Source organism: Malus domestica, chromosome 12, assembly GCF_042453785.1.
Source record: "Malus domestica chromosome 12, GDT2T_hap1".
Lineage (NCBI taxonomy): Eukaryota > Viridiplantae > Streptophyta > Magnoliopsida > Rosales > Rosaceae > Malus > Malus domestica.
The window spans coordinates 20,204,941-20,224,951 of record NC_091672.1 but is presented as its reverse complement, the minus strand read 5'-3'; the positions used below and the strand labels follow the sequence as shown (position 1 = coordinate 20,224,951).

Below are 20,011 nucleotides of genomic sequence, written 5' to 3'. Positions count from 1 at the left end.
GATCATTAAGTATTATGAAAACTATAAGTATTGACGAGGCACTCATTACTATGATGAGCATGAAACTCCTGCCAAGAATTTATTTAACGCAATCGTTTATAAGCGACCTCCACTACTTGTGAATATAAGTTTGTAACTATTAGGTGAAACTCCCTTATACTCTAGCATCATATTCATGCATGCAAACTAAGTGTGCACTCTTAATAAACATACACGAATAAGTTATCAATCAAGCAGTTAAACAAATTGAATTCACAACTTATGAAATCACAACTGAAGGTAATCAAATCATATTGCAAGCATGAACATGGTTTCAAATTCCCCCTAGCTAAGGGGGGTTTAGTTCCTCATACTCACAAAGCAAAGATAAACAAATTTAGACATTGAAAACAAAAGAATGAAAACACCTAAAAACACTCAAACAATCCAACTTGAATGGCAAGCACGTCCAAGGGTCCTCCTTCTTCTCTTTGTTGCGGTACAAGGTGTGGTTTGATGGATGAGTGGTAAATTATGGTGGTGGATGGATATAGGTGAGTTATGGTGAAGGGTGGATGGGTGGATGGGAGGATTGTGTTCTCCCATTTGTTATAGTGAAGGGTGGATGTATTTATAGGCTAGGGAAAGGACCACCATCTAATTAAGGTGGTAGTGATGAGTGTTGTGGTAATGAGTGGATGTAATGGGTGTGGTGGATGAATGTTTGGTGGATGTAATGGGTGTGGTGGATGAATGTTTGGTAATGAGTGGACGTAATGGTTGTAGTGGGTGGATGTTTGGTAATGAGTGGATGTAATGGGTGTAGTGGATGAGTGTTTGGTAATGAGTGGATGTAATGGGTGTAGTGGGTGAGTGTCTGTAGTTGTAGGTCAACACACTTGCACACACACATGCTGATTTCTAGCCTTCTAATCTTCAAAAACGTCCATCCTCATGTCTCCATGCTTGCACTATCCAATATTGGCCCAAAAATGTTCCAAAGTGCTCCAAATAGCACTTTGTTGCCAACTTTGTTATTTGAATCTACAAACACACGAAAATAGCTTAAAATACATAATTAACTAAGAAATAACAACACAAATGCACAAAAACAAGCTAACTAAGTCGCATCTCCTATCACCCATCCCGACCCGCAGATCCAAGATCCGTTTGCCCATCCCTAATAAGAAGTTGCAAAGCATAAAACATAGAACTAGCGAAGTAACGCAACAGATTTCAGCGGCAATTCAGAGAACCTAAGAGGTGAAATCCTCACTCTAAATGACGATTTCCGGCTACCAAAGGGGCGGTCGCCCTCTTTATCTCAGCTTCGCCCATGGCAACAGCAGCCCAGGTTGATTATAATACTTCAAAACAAACGTGGTTTTACTATTTTGTTATATAATGTTGATATATTATTCAAAGCAAAGACATCGACTTTGACTGGAGGAAAAGGATGACACCAAATCTTTTAATAGAGCTTCACTGAGAAACGTTTTGCTTAAATTAAAGTAATACAACTTATGCTAATATAATTTAAATATTACAGTTCCACAAAAACATAATCTAAGCTATGTCAAACATGAGAATTGTTTTGATTAAATTAAGTGGAGGCAATAAGAACTTACAAAAATAAAAAAAAATAAAAAAAAAACAATTGAGAGGCAACAATAACTATTGTCATGCAAAGTGGCACGAGAGGCAATAATTTATTAAGAGTGTTAACTTTCATCGGAACGTGCTTGGGAATTAAGGAAAAAGGGTTAAGGTGATTGAGAAAAATTTACCCACACTTCATATGTATTGGTGATGGTATTTCAAGTTGAATTAAGCATTGTCATGTGTTCTAACATTCTTATCTGAACAGGCATTATGGTGTTATTGACATGAGATATTACCATCGTAGCATCCTAATTGCAAGGAAGTTCTTGTGAGTTAAGCCCATGATGTATTTCATTGATTCAATAAGTTTGGAAAGATAAATGAAGTATTTTTTTTAGACTTTTTAATTAAGTGAGATTTGAAAAGAAATATCTTTTTTAATCAACTTGTATGAACTTAAGACATTCAACAAAATAAAAACTGAATAGCTCATAACAAAAGTTATTGTTTTCTCTTTGCATTTTTATTATTCACTACTTCTTTCCTTATTTTAAAGAAATCTAGCGAGGGTGCCAGCACAATGCTATGGATTTTCAAACTGTATAAAACATGTAGAAAGTTCTAAATATATATATGATATGCATGTACACCTCTATTTACAATAAGGTACAAAATAGGTGTCCAAGGGCTGGGTTCAGAACGTTTTGAAAGTTAGAGCAATGTTGAATTACTTATTGTCCAAAATACTCTAGGTACATATATACTAATCGGTGGTAGAACTTTCTTTACTAATTGGCACTTAAGAACTTCCTTCTTCTTTCTTCTCATATGTAGGTTGTCGATGCAAATTTCTACCGTCTTCAGTCTTGACGAAAATGTACCTGCAAAACAATCAACACCTTTGATCAGAGACCAAAGCCTTACGCGCCCACAAGGTGGGGGGGGGGTTAGGTCAACGAATCTCCGATGCCTAAGTTAGTTTATCTGAGAGAGTAAAGTGTTTAGGGCTTTTTTAGGGTTGTAAAAGCTCTCAAAAATTGGTAGAATGTGGGGTATTTATAGGGCTAGGGCTGGCCATATAGTGTTTAATGGAGAGATATTCTCTAAATATTCCCAAGATATTTAATAGGAAATAATATCTTGAGATAATGGGGTAATTATCCCTAATTGATTTAAATTAGGATTACTTACTTGGCTGGAGTCAATCTTCAATTAGGAATGAATTAATGATAGGATTTGGGTAATTAATCCTCATCTTTAATTCCTTGCCAAGGGCAAGTGAGCAGTTGTGTTCAGCTGCTGAGACCTCCAGTGATGTGAGTTGCGCGTGGGAGCATCTGAGAAACCTGCCTATTTATTGAGGGCAATTTTGTCCTTCTTGAATAAAAGTTCACGTGTCACCTCTAGAATATTTGGGATTATTTTAGGCTCCACATGGGTGTTTTCACATCTCTAACCTTGCCAAAGGCAAGTGAGCAGTTGTGTTCAGCTGCTGAGACCTCCAAGGATGTGAGTTGCGCGTGGGAGCATCTGAGAAACCTGCCTATTTATTGAGGGCAATTTTGTCCTTCTTAAATAAAAGTTCACTTGTCACCTCTAGAATATTTGGGATTATTTTAGGCTCCACATGGGTGTTTTCACATCTCTTACAAATGGGAAAAATGAAAAAGAAATCCTAGCCAACCGTATAAATAAAAAACCAAACAAACTTATCTGCTGCTGACCCCTGCTTTGGCTTTGGGGTCGGCGACAATCTTCTTGCAATTTATTCTTGGTTTCTTCCTGCTCTCTTTCCGTTTATTTTGTTTTGTATAGAATTATCGCCGTAATAGTGTCATCTTTTGGCCCACACACATAGTAAACACAAGATTTGGTTCCAGCTATCATAGGGTTGAAGTTGGAAACCATGGGATTTCGGATTGCGTTGGGATTGGGTTTAGCCATAATGACACTATAAGTTTACCCGGTGCAGTAATATGGCTCTCGAATGTCCAGATGATGTGGAGCGGTGACATGAGGTTATCTTTTTATTTTGTTTCTGTATAATAGTTTCCAAGAATTGCCTTGGAGTTTGGTTTTGATTTCTCTCGTAAGAGAGTTTGCTAGTTTGATTGCTCTCCATATGAGAGTTGTTTGATTTTAATTTTCATTTTGGTGTGCTACCTCTTCTAGATCTATGTGTGAAGGGTGGAGTTGTTTGATTTGCTAGATCTACTTTGTGGAGGAAAAAGTACTAGAGACGACACATGGACTTTTTTTCTGAAGAAAACAAGAATGCCTTCATTAAATGAGCAGGGCCCACAAATATTCTCATGCACAGTCGAACCTCCTTAGAGGCTTGAGCAGCAGACTATGACACTACCAAGTTCCCCTGCTCGTGGAAATGAAGAATAGTCAAAGACTATAAAGATATGATTATTTGGCAAGTCCTATCTTTAATACTCTCCTAATTGAAGATCAACTCAAACAAATAAGAAATCCTCATCACAATCAATCAGGGATACTTCCATCATCCCCCCAAGATATTATCTCCTATTTACTATCTTGAGAAAATTCTTTCCTCATCCATACTATGAATGACTCACCTTGACTAATGGGAAGCCACCACGTGTAGGGCAAAACCCTACACGTAAGACTGCCACGTCCCTATAAATACCTCATGTCCTCCAAATTATGGTAAGCTTTTTGCTACGCATACAAGATTTAAACACTCACTATTTTCAAAGAAATTGAGCGCGTGAGGCTTTGACCTTGATCAAAGGTATTTATTTGTTTTGTATTTACAATTTCGTCAAGACCGAAGACGGCAGAATTTTGCTTCCACAAATTAGTGATTTCATTGAGAGCCTGATTGATCGAAAAAGGCTCTCGCATTTACTATTCGAATTTCCTATTGCGTAGATTTTCCCACATGTTTCTATTCCGAGAATTTTTTAAAGTTCTTTAAATAGCCCTGGGGAAAAGATACAATGTTGAAAAATTCTGAAATCATGATGAACGAAACACCTTATGTTCAAGGATATGTACCAGACTATGAAGATCGTGACATGGCCTCATGCGAGGATTTTCGAGACTTAACATGGCGGCCAGAGCAACCTTGCCACCGTGGAGCACCATCGCGACCATGACAGCAGCGGCAGCCGCCACTATAGTGGCCTGTGGGACAGCTCAAGATAGAGCCCAGATCGTGGCCTATGCAGCACTAACCCAGCCCCTCCTGAGCCTAGTCCAAGAAGCTGTTGTAGCAGTTGGGGTCTAAGGTCAAGCCCAGGTCCACGCTGTAGAGCAGTAGCGAGCCAAGCCCGCACCACCGAGCTAAAGCATGCCCAAGCCACTACAGAAGCAGCTAGAACCACAACTCAATACCGAACCTAGGCCTTGATGAGCCGGCCCAAACAGCGCCAAAAGCAACCAGGGTCTAAGTCCAGCGTAGCCCAAGGCCAGGTGGGCCACGCTAACCCGGTCGAGCTCTCGCACTCCCATACCATGACCAGACCAGCTCCAGCGGTCCAGTTCTTCACTGGTTCCAGACCGGTTCAGAGAAACCGAACGACGTCCAAGTTCTCGGACTGGTTCCAGCCAATGGAGCTAGAGCTGAGCACATATAGTGCCAATTAACAATCAAATAAAAATTACATAGACAATCACCTAGAAAAAGTAAAATTATACTTGATATAAAATTAAGTGAAAGAAATGCAAGAAATAAACCTATCCCCATAACTATGACGTCATTTTCTTCATCCATGACAATCCAGCAGAGAAATCAATTGCAAGCTTTTTCCAGATTTAACTTGGTAGGAGCCATGCTCATCCAAATGCCCAATGTTAATTTGAACATACTTGCGGTCCTTGGAGGTCATCAGCTTGTTTGCTGCCAAGAAAAAACCACACAAATTAATCCCAAATCCTAATCTCAAAAACAAACAATCATACAAAAAATTAGTCATATTTTTAAGGACATAATAATATGAATTACTTATCACATGTCAAAATTCAACAAAATTATTATCCACAAATTTTTAATAAAAAACACTTAATAAAATTTTATGAATAAGAAAATTTCTTAAAAATAATAATTATTAGAAACAGCAAACATTATTTCTACAAATAGTGACACTATTTCTAGAAACAGTTTCACTATTTTTAGAAATAGTGGTCACCATTTCTAAGACAATGACACTATTTCTAGAAACAATGACATTATTTCTAGAAATAGTGACACCGTTTCTAGAAATATTGTCACCATTTCTAAAAGTAGTGTCACGATTTCTAGAAATAATGCCCATTGTTTCTAGAAATAAATGGTCACAATTTCTAGACAGTAATACTATTTAAAAAAAAAAAAACTGACATATTTTTAGAAATAGTGACACTATATCTATAAAAATATTTTAGAAAATTGTACTATTTAAAAAAAATTAACAAACAATTAATTGTGGCTTTTTTTTATTAACACCCCACATAATGTTGAATACACCTCACATTAAAATTTAATATTAAATGATTCATATACTCTATTATGCAATGACAATTTCAACCTTATAAGGTTTAAAAAAAATTAAAATTACTAAATACACCCCAAATCACTTTTAACATGTATATCACAAGATTATTTATCTTCTTCAACTCTCTAAACCACTCTCCATTGTATAACAAAAACCTAACCGATGAAACTACAAACACATTGATTGAGAAAAATTATTTTTGACGAACGAAACATGAAATTGACATTTCGAAAGCTTCACCTTGTTCAAAATGTACTATCACAGGTGGATGAAGGTTAAACTTCATTGGTATCAGATTACAGTCCTTCCCTTCTTTCGCAAAGAAGATAATGGTGATGTTGTTTCACAAAAGCCATGTTCTAAAAATAATCTACTGATTAGATAATACTAAATTGCATTTGTGCCTTCAAAAGACAATTTTTGCATTTACAGCATGGTGTTTAAGTATGATATGTGATGCATAAAATATTATTTAGTGTGCATCTCAGCCAAGGCCAATACTTTATACTTCTGAATTTAACTACCAAATGGACATAGAGAGCCTAGGCTCCCCACATCATCATCTTAGTTCCTAAATTATCATTTTTCAGATACACCCCCTTGCAAATCAATGTTGATTGGATGGAAAAAGGTTAAGGACAAAAATTCAAACATATTGCTCTCACCATTTATGCTCTTAACCCTCTCAATCGTGTCGAAACTTCTGCCCATTCACTTTTGTAAGGTTCCCCAAGCAGCTTTTACTTTCCTCTATTTGAATCCTCTATAGCAGTAAGAAAATACTTGTATGAAATGAATGATTTTGTATCAAACGGTACATAGCACAAACAAATAAAAATAAAAAAACAAAATGATTGTGAAGAGTGTGGGGGTGTATGAAGAAAAGTGGGGTGAATGGAGAAAATGTAAGGTTATGTTGAGAGTGTGGAGTGTGAGGGTGTTTATGAAAAAGTATGTAGGGTGTATTAAGACAAATTTTAACTGAAAAAGCAAATGTGGGGTTTATTAAGAATGTGGGGTGTTAATATAATAAGCCTTAATTGTTGGATTTGTTGGAAATATTGGCTATACGGATGCTACTTCTCCTACAACAAATATATATAAATAATATTAGTATATCACAATATGATTACCACAATTTATCAAATAAAATAAACCAAATGCAATAAAATACTTATCTTTTGTAGGGTAGAAATGCTCTTCGTCCATGCTTGATTAGAATAAGATTTAGGTTAAGGCATGTAATCACTGTCCTTAAAATTAGATTTTGCCCCTCTAATACAATGTCTTGGTGTAGCAGGTTATGGCCCCCTACCCTCCAAGATACAACAATTTATGATCCTTGTAAGCGTACACTTGCAATACTTGGATCGGGTGAACAACTCAATTTTCCTTTGGTATATAAAACTTGAAAGATATCACTTGGAAGAATGAAGAATCAATAATGGATAGATGGCAAACTAGGAGCTCATATTTAAAAAAGGAATAGAAGAGCATATTTATAAGCAATCAAAATGGTGTAAAACAATATACTAAATAATTGCCCCAATTAATGTGACACACCCGACCCGGGATGTCTACTAAGACTTCGAATCGAGTTATGTTGGCCGACATCTGGAAGGTGACGAAGCCATAAAGTATGATGATGTGGAAAAATGTGAATAATTTAAACCTAGGAGTGCCTAAAAACCAAAGTGCGCTGGTGAGCGGGAATAAACCCACTTCACACGTGACATTAAAGCATAAGTAAGTACAGTAGGGTGGATTAAGAATCATACCCTCGAAAGAAATCTCCAATACTAAGATTTGCCACGAATCCCCGACGATAAGAAAGCTCAGCTAATAAAACCTGGAGGGTGAAAACAAAACAAGGGTAAGTGGCCCTAGAAATAAATTTTTTAATAGAAGCCTTCTAAAACGTTATAACCCCTCGATGCAACACCTGTATAGTTCCAGAAAATCATATCACGTATCAATGTGAAATTAAAAAAATATATCAACTGTAATTCCATAAATATACCACGACACAACAACTCATCAGTCATATAAATAATCATGTGCTAAACAATCTATATTAGCACGCAAGTCGAAGTCACCAAATGTGACCTGTACGACTACACCCATATCTCTTCAATCAACTCTAGCACATAAGTCGGAGTCACCTCTAGCGACCTGTACCACTTATCCATACCTCATCAATCAGCGCTAGCACATAAGTTGGAGACACCTATAGTGACCTGTAAAACTTATCCATATCTCATCAATCAATATCCCAGTAATATGTCAGCCGGATCCACCTCTTTTGGCCTGTACGGCTGAACACATAGCTTATTACATATCCCTGCACACGAGTCGGAACCACCTCTTGCAGTCTGTACGATAGGCTGGGTGTAAATAATTACACTCAAGTACTACAATCATGTGAAGGTTGTGCGAAGTATCGCAAGTCACCTATGAGTCGGAACCACCTAATGTGGTTTGTACGACAAGTTGGCACCTACCTTGAATCCAAAGTAAGCGTGTGGTGCGGGAGGTGAACAATCACGTGAAGGCTAGGCCTTGTCTTCGGGCGAGAGCAATAACACCGGGGTGCAGGGTTATGAGCTCTAAATGTATCTAATATGGCATATACGACTTATAGACAACTTGTACAACCATGTATGAGTTTGCTTAAAACATAAATATAGTCATGCCATCACTCAATTGTTCCAAATAAAATATAATCATAACCATGCATCCCACATTTCACAACATATACTCACCTGAACTTATCTGTGCATCCTGCGTTCACCTTCGTACTTTAAGGCATTCACACAAATTATGCGCAATAATATACTTATGGACATGCCCTGATGCAATCCAAAGCTTAACCATATCGTAGTGCTTCCAAATATATATATTAATAATGTGGCGTAAAACGCATAATCTATAACGCCCTACTCCCAAACTATTAATTGTCGAGAATAATTATCAGTGACAAGCTCAACTAAACACTAATTTGACTAACTATCAATACTTATGATTCTTTACTTCAATTTCTCGATCCTTCACACAATGATTTATGACCAACATCCAATCACAAAGTCATAAGGTTAACCCTCACATTTTCCACCAATGTTCTTTGCACAATTTCCCAAACAAGGCTATCGTCTCAATTATTTAGTCTCATTTATGGTATGGCTACATCTAACGTCTCGTTAGACTGCCTACGTACCCTAAACAAGGATCAAGTCATTCGTAGTTCGCATTAATATTTCAAGGCATTCACAGTAATTATATGCAATAATCAATTTGTAACCGTTTGTGGAATTATCAATCATATATATATATATGTATGTATGTATGTATGTATGTATATATGTACAATAGAAAGGAAAAGACTCACTTACCTAAGGTCCGCGCTATGACTCCCTAGCACGAATATCGAGACATCACGAACCATCGTCGTCTAGAATAATTATCAAATCACGTCTCAGAGCTCTTAACGATAGAATACATAATTTATATAAAACACATCCCTACGAAATTCAATCCGGAAGATCAGCATCACAAAATTCAAATCCGTTACTTCCAAAGATTCACATTATGTTCCTAGAATAACATTCAAATGTTTCATTACGATTCAACGGTCAGATATCCGCCAATTGCCAAAATCAAGTGGTGGTCAACATTTTATTTTATGAACTTACAAATCCAATTCGGGAAGATCCGTATGTCGGATTCCCGATCCGTAAGTTTCTATGGTTCTCAGATATTATGTACTATAATGTATTAAATTTTGGTGACGATCCAACGGTCGTATTATCGATTCACATCTTTACCAAGTGACGTATCTTAATGAATTTAGGTCCAAACGATCAACCTACGTTATATAATTACCAAAACTGAACTCAAAACATCTAATTTAGCCTAAGAATAACATCGACGGTCCCCTGGACCCACGTCGCCGCGGGTGGCGGTCGGCCGCCCCGACTCGCCGGAAAATCTAACTATTTCTAAAAATTACCAAAATTTACAGGAATGAAGATCTCAATGAGTAGAGTAACTTTCATACCTATGACCAAGGCCAAATAGGCCGGGAAAAGCTTCAATTTCATTAAAACCCGTCGGAAACCCTATACTTAGGTGTGCTCGATTCGACCTCCAAACTTGCTCCGACGCCTCCACCATTGCCTGAGATTTATTCCTGGGTTCTAGAGGAGTGTTCTAGTGATGGTAATTGAAGGAGATGGTTTCATAATTGATGGATCCCAAGCAAGGGTCTCACGGCACCCCCGTGGGTTATTCAATGATTTACACCCAAATCCTTTCCAAATTTGGGTGGAAATGGAAGAGAGGAGGTCAATGGATGATTTCCAAGGGAAGAATGGGCGACTTTCGTCAGAAAAAAGTGGTGGAATCTAGTCGGAATTAGAACCGAGTTGAAACCGGTTTTGTTGTGGGTGCACGGGTCAGCTGGGTTGGGTGCTCCACACCTCCCTCCTTTCCCTCCTGGTTCTTCTTTCCCATTCGTCACTCTCTCTCTCCTTATTTCCTGATTGGGCAGTGCCCGTCTTCTTCTCTCCCTCTTCTTCGCTGCCATCAAGCAGCCTTCTTCATTTTCTTCTCTCCTTTCTTTTTCCTCTTCTTTCCCTTCATATTTCTAACCACCTCAAATAATAAAAATAACAATAACTATAAGAAAGGAATAGAATAATGAATAACAACCCTTACCAACGTACTTTCAAATTTATAGTTCCGTAAAACTTCTGTCGTAGTTCCGAATTCAATTTTTTTTCATGCATCTACACATTCACACCGCCAAGTACTTTTGAAATACAGTAAGGTAATAGTTCATACTCTTCATGAGCTAGCGATCAACGAAAATCAATACCCTCGCCTTTAGGGTATTCTAGTGAATTCACATTTTAAGATTTATAAAATTGTAAAATTAGGGACGGGTTGTCACATAATGGGTGTGGATGAAAATTTCTTCCTCCTTGTTCTTGGACAAAATTGCACCTACAAAATAAATAACACCTTAGGTCATGGGTAAGAGCCTCACGCGCCCATGATGAATAAGGGGCTTTGGCCGAAGAACCTCCGATGCCAAAGTTAGAATTTTGAGGGAAAATTGTTTGGAGAGTTTAGAGAATTTAGCAAGAGAATTGGAATTGAGTTTTGGAGAGAATGAGGTAGTATTTATAGGTGTGTGGCTGGCTCCTTTAGGAGGAGAAGGGCCGGCCACTTGGTTGGTATTTTAGTTGAGGTTCATGATTTGTAGCTAATTAAGAATAATTGAATAATAAATCAATTAATTAGCTAATTAATAGAATAATTTCCTAATTGATTAGCTAATTAATATAATAAAAGATGAATGATTTGGGAGTTATCTTGTGGAGAGGATTTGATAAGGATGGATGAAATAGGTTTTGAATTATTACATATTTTGGGCACTTTTGACTTGGTTGAGGGATGATTGCCCACTGCTTACGCGTAGGAATCCATGTGTGCCTCGAGGGTAATTTTGTCCCTTTTTACACAAAAATCCACGTGTCGCTTTATGATTATTTTTTGCTCCACAAATACCCCCACACCTATTAGGCTACTTGCAAGAAAGGGCAACAGGTGTAGAGATCTTCAATTTTGATGTAGATTCTTAGGTGGACTTGGAATTAGATTCTTATAGGAAAGGGAAATAAATTTCTTCCAAAACTTATTGAAGACTACCTTAAGTAGGGGATTAAATCAACTTTGGAAGGCAATTATTTATCCTTACAAGAAAGAGAGAAAACTAGAGGATATTTGTTCCCCCTCCCTTGGTATTCTTCTTTGCTTTCCCGTGGAAAGAACTTTCTTCCATTAATTTCTTTGTCTTCTCTGTGCCGCACCGATGTAAGAAAAAACTTAATTTTCCTTATCTTCTTCTTGGGTGGTGTTGCCACGGGGTAGCCGTCGGAGTGGTGCAGCACGTCGGCTGGTAGAGGCCAGGAGTCGGTTTGGCATGGGCTAGGAGTCGGCTTGGCATGGGCCAAGGAGGTGGTGTGGCAGGGGCCATTGCTTGTACTACTTGGCTTGACTGAAGCCAAGGATTGGCCCAGCGTGGCCCGAGGAAGTGGCATGGCATGGGCCACTGTTTGGGCTACTTGCTAAAAATGAGGAAACTGCTTGAGTTTGATTTCTCAGATGCCGTAGATGGACTAATCAAGGATGGAGCTGCTAAAGATAAAGTGTCGGCTGAGCGAACTGTTGAGTGCAAAGTGGTTGCTGCCCCTTGATCATTCGCTACCTAGTTAGTCTTTAAGCATTCGATCTTTTGAGCTATGTGGCCTTCTCGCACTGAAGAGCTTACCCAGATGGGTGTCAAGGAATTAGTTTACCCTCTTGCACTTGAGAACAATTAGTTTACCCTATCATAATGAAGAGCAATTAGTTTACCTTCTCGCACTGGAGATCTATTAGTTTACCCTTTCACATTTGAGAGTAATTAGTTTACCCTCTCGCACTAAAGAATAATTAGTTTACCCTCTCACACTAGAGAGCTATTAGTTTACCTTCTCGCACTGAAGAGCAATTAGTTTACCTTCTCGCACTGAAGAGCAATTAGTTTACCTTTTCGCACTGGAGAGCTATTAGTTTACCCTCTCGCACTGGAGAGATTGGAAGTCGTTGTCGTGAGTATAGTTAAAGAAAGCTGGACTGCTGGATAACTGAAGTAATCCTCAGCCTGTGAGGTCTTGTTTGGTGATCTGTTTGAGACTTCAAACTTCTTGTAGAACCCACATAAGGGTGTACGTGCAGTGAGCTGCTCCCAGAATTATTATGCCATCATTAGATGTTTCGTTGTGTGTCATTTTGAAGCTTGGTTAGCGCGAGCCACAAGGCAAGATCGGCATGGCTGGGAGTCATGGTGTAAGATTGGCACAGTTATGAGCTATGGTGATAGATCAATGGATGTCGGGAGTCGTGGAATAGGTAGGCACAGCTGTGAAAGCAAAGTTGAGGCTAGCTTGGGCCAGGTTGTGTGTAGCAATAAGAATTGGACCACTAGGTCCGTAATGCTTGGCTACTAATGATGTGCTACTTTAGTATTAAATCGTCTGGAGTGTTGAGAACATGACTGCCTCTGGTTCTTAGTAGTTGGGCTAGTGTGTCATTCTGGTACTCGTTTACCCCCGGCACGCCATTAGGCTAAGTTGCTACCTTTGTAAAAACAAAAATAATCTTTGTATTCGACAATCTATGTGGGATAGTCCCGTCTGCTAGATCTTGTCATGGAAAGATGACTCGCTTATGTTGGTCATGTCTCGTCGAAGCATCTCATTAGTAGCTTCGTTACGTTGGAAATCGTGCAATCGTTCGGTCAGAAGCCTTTCAACTTCTTCCTGAAGTTGTCTTTGTTGGGTAGCGGAACTTTCGGCTGCCCCCGGTCGTGACCTACTGGTATAGGTTGCTCTTCTATATGTTTGGCTCCTCTATGTCGCGGCTACGGTGCATGTGGTATGTTCCTAGCAGGCGAGCGGGTAACTCGCAAGCTGCTGGTTGAACTTGAGCAGGATTGAATGATTGCTTCTTTTCGTCCGCTGTGCTACCTACTCTGATGTGAAATGGAGGATGCTCATTTGTGGGCATTGCCGCGAATGAACACTTCGCTTGGAAGGTTGCTCATGTTGATTATCAGAGTGTGACGCTAACCATGAGTGTATGCTCGTCCATGGGCTTAACCGAGAGTTCACGCTCCTCCGCGCGCTAAGACGAGAGTATACGCTATCTCGGGGGCCAGGTCGAAAGTGTACATTGCCGGAACACTCGGTTCGTGGTTGGTCGAGTGGCTGCTTGCCAGGATGCTGCTAGAGAGGTTATTTGTCTGCCCTTGTCCTACTTCGGGACACCTCGTTAGGGGCACGTTGCATCTCAGTGCATTACAAGAGCTAATTCACCAAGGTCGTTTGTTGTACTATGGCGCTCGTCAACTCTATAACTTGTCAAGACAAGTGTTGTTCTTCATATGGCTTAGAAAAGCTGGGGCAGAATGCGTCTCCTTGAGTAGCGGAAGTGTAATGGACTTTGGGTGCGAGATTTGAGTTGGGAAATGTCAAATCCGCAAAGAAATAAGGTGAAAATGCCCTCGGTTCAATTGTCAGCCCAGAAATTTGAAGCCGAGATGGTTGAACTAATCTTGGACCGATTTGGGCTACTTAGAAGGCTACTGGAGAAAGCTGGACCGCGGGGGCAGGCTGGGCCACCAGAAATGGTTGGGCCACGGAAGCAGACTAAACCATAGAAGCAAGCTAGGCCACAGGAGTGGGCTGCTTAGCGTGTGGCGCACGTGGATATGAGGCTAGAGTTTGCGTTGCTAGGGCAACGGCTTGGGCTTGCTGCTGCAAAATGGCATGGGCCTGAGCTGGTGGTTGCCTTGCTGCCCTCTGCTCACCATGGGCTCACTGCCATGGAGCTGGCCCACTCCCCACTACCATGGTAGTCCCCGTGGCTGCCATGGTGGTGGTGCTCATTGATGGTAAAGTTGCTCCTCTTGCCACCGTGTTGAGCCTTGTGGATTGTCGCGGTGGGGCTACGTCTCGTTTAAGAAAATTGGAATTAAGTTTTGGATAGAATGATGTAGTATTTATAGAGGTGTGGCCGACCCCTTTAGGAGGAGGATGACCGGCCACTTGGTTGGTATTTTGGGTGAGGTTCATGATTTGTAGCTAATTAGGAATAATTGAATAATAAATCAATTAATTAGCTAATTAATAGAATAATTTCCTAATTGATTAGCTAATTAATATTAAAAAAGAGGAATGATTTGGGAGTTACCTTGTGGAGAGGATTTGATGAGGATGAATGAAATAGGTTTTGAATTATTACCTATTTTGGACACTTTTGACTTGGTTGAGGGATGATTGCCCACTGTAAGTGTGTAGGAATCCCAGTGTGCCTCGAGGGTAATTTTGTCATTTTAACCCAAAATCCACGTGTTGCCTGTGATTATTTTTGGCTCCACAATGGGTTAATCAAGTTGGAATCTTCAAACATAAAATGTGATTTAAGAGCTTCAACATTATAACTCCTTTAATGCGTCAATTAATAAAATTGCAATTAAGATTAAAAGAAATCATTAAGAATGATATTAACATGACTAATGAATTGCTTTGACTAATGAGTTGTATTTTGAAATATGCAATCAAATATCCAACAGGATTAAGTACCAAAAACCCCCTAACATTTTAGTGTCATTCTAAATTGGTCTCAACCTTGTTAAGCATTTCAAGCAAGTACCCAACCTATTGAAAATGTCAGATTCGTTAACTCCCTGTTAATTTTTCATGAAATGTACATGTGGCAACAATGGGTCACACTTATTTTTTACTTGGGCACTAAAATAATAATAAAATAACTCCAAAAAAGATAGAAAGATGAAAAAAATAAATAAATAAATTCACGAATAAAATGGAAAACAAAAATGAAGATTCGGAAATCTCCTAACAAAAAAGAGGGTTAAGAATTCGCCATAGGGTTTCAAGGAGCTTGTTTCTACTCATATTGATTTCCTCATTCGCCGATTTTTGAATAGTAAAACTTCCAATTCTTCTTTGTGGGCGGTGAAAATGGTTGTGCCCGTATCATGGTAGCCCATAACATTTCAGCAACCTTAGGACCTTCTTCTCGATGTTGGCAGCTTGAGTTGTAGGGTGGAATCCATGGTTATGCGTTGGGTTTCGAGGTGATGGCCTAAATGGGGTGGTGTGACTGTTACTTGGTGGAGGCCATGCTTCCATGACATTTTATTGATGTTTGAGATAAAGTAAGCCCTAGTTAATTTAAGAGAAATTGAATTAGGACTTACGGATGTGAGATTTTCAATAAGTGGGTACTTGTTTGGAATGTATAAAAAAGTTGAGACAAATTTGAAATATCAGTAAAAGATTGGGGGGTTTTAGGTACTTAAACCTTAATTGTTTTCCATAATAAAATTTATGCAATATATATAGTGAAGGAGGAGAGATAAGAGATAATTAGGTAAGCCTTCGCCACATACGGATGAAGAGGAGGAGAGAGAAAAGAGAGGGGGCATTAGGTTTGAAAAAGGAGCGCAACAACCTATTTTTTGGTATTACAAAGCAGGCAGCCAACCAAGTGGGAACCCAAGACAGAATCATTTGTATTTTTGTTAATATTTTATTATTTATTTTTATCCTAATCACAAAATAAAGTTATTAAAGTATTTTTTAAGATTCAAGTTTTAAGATTCAAAGTTTTGAATCTCTTTTCATTAGTTTTTCAAAGTTTTAAAGTTATTTTTATTATTTTTTCTAAAAAATAAAGGATAAGACAGTAAAACAGGGATAAAATCAATAATTGAAAAGTGATCTAAAACCTCATTTTAGTGTGTGTGTGTGTATCTCCAATAATTGAAAAATGACCTAATTGGGTGAATGTGAAAAATAATCTCAGGTCGGAAGGTTAAGAAATTATGTAAGGGTTTATAAGAAGTTGCACACTCTCTGTAATGTGTGTGTGTGTGTGTGTATCTCCAATTGAAAAATGAACTAATTGGGTGAATGTGAAAAATAATCTCAGGTCGGAAGGTTAAGAAATTTTGTAAAGGTTTATAAGAAGTTGCACACTCTTTGTAATGAGTCTAATGACAATTGGTTTTAAGGTGAAATATCAACTTTCTTCATCAATTGTTCATGTGTTATGCTACAAATTTGCCGCACGTGAGGGGCTTTTGAAGATGTAAAAAATTGTCTTATATCAAAAAGTTAAAAAACCTTGTAAAAATTTATAAGCAGCTGATTCAATCCTCCTATTACTAATTAATTTTGAGGTGAAAGCTCAACTTTTTCCATTAACACAACGCAACTTTCTTAGCCGAAATAGGCTAATTAAGTATAGCGCTTTACCTTAGGCATGGATCAGCCATGACAAAGCATTTAATCTTTCAACCATGTCATACTTTCAGTTGGCACTTTTCCTTTCATGCATGAATTTCTCACCGACTTTCAACTTCCTTATCTGCCTTAGGTGCCTAGGTGGCACATGGCAGTTGAAACAAGATAACAATAACGTCCATTTCTTGAATCAGAAAGCAATACGTATTAGTCTGCATAAAAATTTACTGTATATGTCTAAACCATATGATGAGTTATTAATTAATTCACTCTGTTTTGTTTTACTTGTTAGAAAGAAAGAACATCAATTGCTTCTCAAATCTAAGCTTTGCTTTATGAATTGTGATCAAGGGACAATATCTTATCTGATGATGAAAGACTTACCTTTTGGTCTGCAAATGTTTCATGTATTACTCCTTAAATTACATGAACTAGATTCTCATGGTTTCTGGTATTTCTAGATTTTGGTGCGATCACAATCTATCAACTTCAAGGAATGGCTAAATTATGCAGCAGTGTAATGGTTTTTCATGGATGGTACATGTTTAAGAACATGGAATAATAATTGAAACATCTTGGTTTTTGGATTCTTCGCGTTTATATTAACACATCCGGACTCGAAAATTGGTGAGCTCTCCCTGAAAATCCATAATTAATTACTTAAAAATCAGACCAACTAGGGTTCTAGTTGATCTGATTCTTTTTCCTTACTTTCCTGGTATTTCTAGGTTCTCCATTTTCTTCCTTCCCCCATTTTTTTAAGTAAACATGCCATAACTTCATTCAACAAGGTTGGAGAAACTGAATGTACTTGACCACATGACCCTGTGGTAAGTTTATTGAATACTAGCATCTCCATACGTGGTCGCGCGCATAAGAGAATTCTTTTTTTTTAATCATGGCCGCTACCCCTTAAGATGTGTTGTGTTAAGGCATAGTCATACCAATTAGAGCAACATGCTTTGGCGCAACCATATTGGTTAGAGCAACATGTTCTCTCATACACTTAAGTTTGAATTCTGCTCTTCATAATTTGGATTAGATTACTAATTACAACCGCTCGAATACAAGAATTTTGAATATAAAATGTTATGGTTAGTTTGTTTGCTGTAAAAGTAATCCTTTTCAACTATTTTATTTTGTCGTTAATTATAAAGAGATACAACTTACCAAAATTAAAGAAATGCTAGCTAAAAGATTGATACATAGTAGTGTCAAGATACCACTAATCAAGGTGCATTAGCAGAACTGGGTCTATTTTTTGACCTAATCACTAATTAGAACAGCAAATCATATATTGGATTGACAGTGAGAGATTGAGAGATTAATGTTTTGAGATCAGACAGAATCCCTTTAACTACGGTGAGCTTTTTTTAGTGAGACAAAGAATGTTATTATAATGCAGTTGGTAATTTTTTGATCAAATCCAAATATGGTTAATTTTAACAAGGTTTTAAACGTACCATATACTCTTCCTATCATTTGCTGCCTCTTCATTTTTTACCCTTTTTGTGTCTCTGCATTTCCCTCTTCTATTTAATTATTCTGCGAGTCTGTTTCTCTTATTGTGTCTGTGTGTAGAGAGAGAGAGAGAGAGGGAGCATGGTTTACATTTCGAGTGATCAAAATGTGAGTGATTTTATTCAAAATTTACAATGATTTCAGGTCTTTTTCATCTGGTTGCATGTTTATTAGGGTTTTTACATATTTCTGAACTTCAATCTCTTTTGATGTCTGACAGAGCGTTGATGAACTGAAACACAAGCTTCTCTGCAAAATATACGAACTAGATACAGTGAAAATGATGGCGAAAGAGGAGGTGAGCAAGAACGAAGAAATCATGAAGCAGTTATTTCAACTCTGGCAGATTACTTGCCAAGAAAGAGATGAAGCAAGAACCCAGTTGCAGAAACTTGTGAATAAGTTAGTGCCATCATCCATACCAGATGATCAAACTTCAATCCTCTCACCACAACTCAATATCAAAAACCCGATCCCCCAAAAAACCCTAGACCCTCCTATGCTCAAGGAATCAGATAGTAATTTTGTGCCCTCCCAATCTTACAACTTTCATGCCCTTGGTTCATATCCCACAAAGAGCAACTTGGGTTCTCCTATCTCCTTCCCAGGCCTACAGCCTAATCCAAACTTTCTGGATTCGGACAACTTGGGGTTTACGAAAAATGTTGTTCCCGTGGGTTCGAAGATCGATTTTGGTTCAGTTCTTATTGACAACATTGCTAGAGTGAGACCACTGCCCAAAAAAGGAAGACTAATGCAGGCTGTGATGGAAGCTGGCCCTATACTACAAACACTTCTTGTTGCACCTCTTCCCAAGTGGAGAAACCCTCCTCCTCTCCCCTCTTTTAAGAATCCGCCAGCGCTCGTTAATGGAGGTGATCATTGTGCCTCATTAGTAGATCAGAAAGAGGAGTTTGATTCGTTTCTTGCGGCGTGGATTTCGTCAAGTGGGTCTGCTTCATTCCTTGAGAGTTCACCTGGATTTTCTCAGATACCATCTTCTTCTGTGTTGAATTTCGCTCGTGGTTCGGCATGTTTGAGCAATGGGATGGAATTGCAATTTGGGAACAACAATGCGGATGCCATGCAGTTTCAGGTTGCAACTGGTAAAAGAAGAAGGTTTTGAACATGAAGTGGTAGGAGACTACAATCTTTTTTGTAGATGGACTTTTGTGACTAGTGTATATGAATTTCTGAATAAAATAATGGGTTTGGAGAATGTTGTAAATCAAATCTTGGTTTCTGAATAAAATAAATTACTGTGTAGCTTTTTGGATTTGGTTTGAATTCCAGTACAATCAGTTATTGACTATTTTTACGGTTAGTTGAAATGGTTGTATTTAATCGTTATATTTAGCAATGTATGTCATACATTAATGTAATTTAAAATTTTCAATTTATGTACCAAAAGTAACTTTTTTTTCAAGCTGTAATCAATTTCTATTTAGTTTTTAAAAAAATTCTTTTAATGGGAATCATTAGGCTTAAAACATTGGATTTTCCTTTTTTTTTTTTTTTTTTTTTTATTCA

General features: G+C 38.1%; 1 protein-coding gene and 1 long non-coding RNA gene across 2 annotated transcripts; one reads left to right on the top strand and one right to left on the bottom strand.

Moving 5' to 3' along the window:
• Positions 1–2,201: 2,201 nt before the first annotated feature.
• On the bottom strand, positions 2,202–5,596 carry LOC139189765 (uncharacterized). Its single transcript, XR_011573643.1, has 3 exons — positions 5,290–5,596; positions 2,773–5,175; positions 2,202–2,462 (listed from the first exon to the last, which is right to left on the bottom strand). It is a non-coding gene; the product is annotated as an uncharacterized lncRNA (long non-coding RNA).
• Positions 5,597–18,427: 12,831 nt separating this feature from the next.
• Positions 18,428–19,747, top strand: LOC114820006 (uncharacterized). The gene is made up of 2 exons (XM_070809835.1): positions 18,428–18,589; positions 18,702–19,747. The coding sequence occupies exons 1-2, from the start codon at positions 18,563–18,565 to the stop codon at positions 19,605–19,607; spliced, it is 933 nt and encodes a 310-aa protein (XP_070665936.1). The 5' UTR covers positions 18,428–18,562; the 3' UTR covers positions 19,608–19,747.
• The last annotated feature ends 264 nt before the right edge of the window (positions 19,748–20,011 follow it).

Bases quoted from the DNA above. Each gene is read 5' to 3' on its own strand.
- LOC114820006 (XM_070809835.1), top strand. From the start codon at position 18,563: ATGGTTTACATTTCGAGTGATCAAAAT. The intron at 18,590-18,701 runs GTGAGTGATTTT...GATGTCTGACAG, and splicing joins ACATTTCGAGTGATCAAAAT to AGCGTTGATGAACTGAAACA.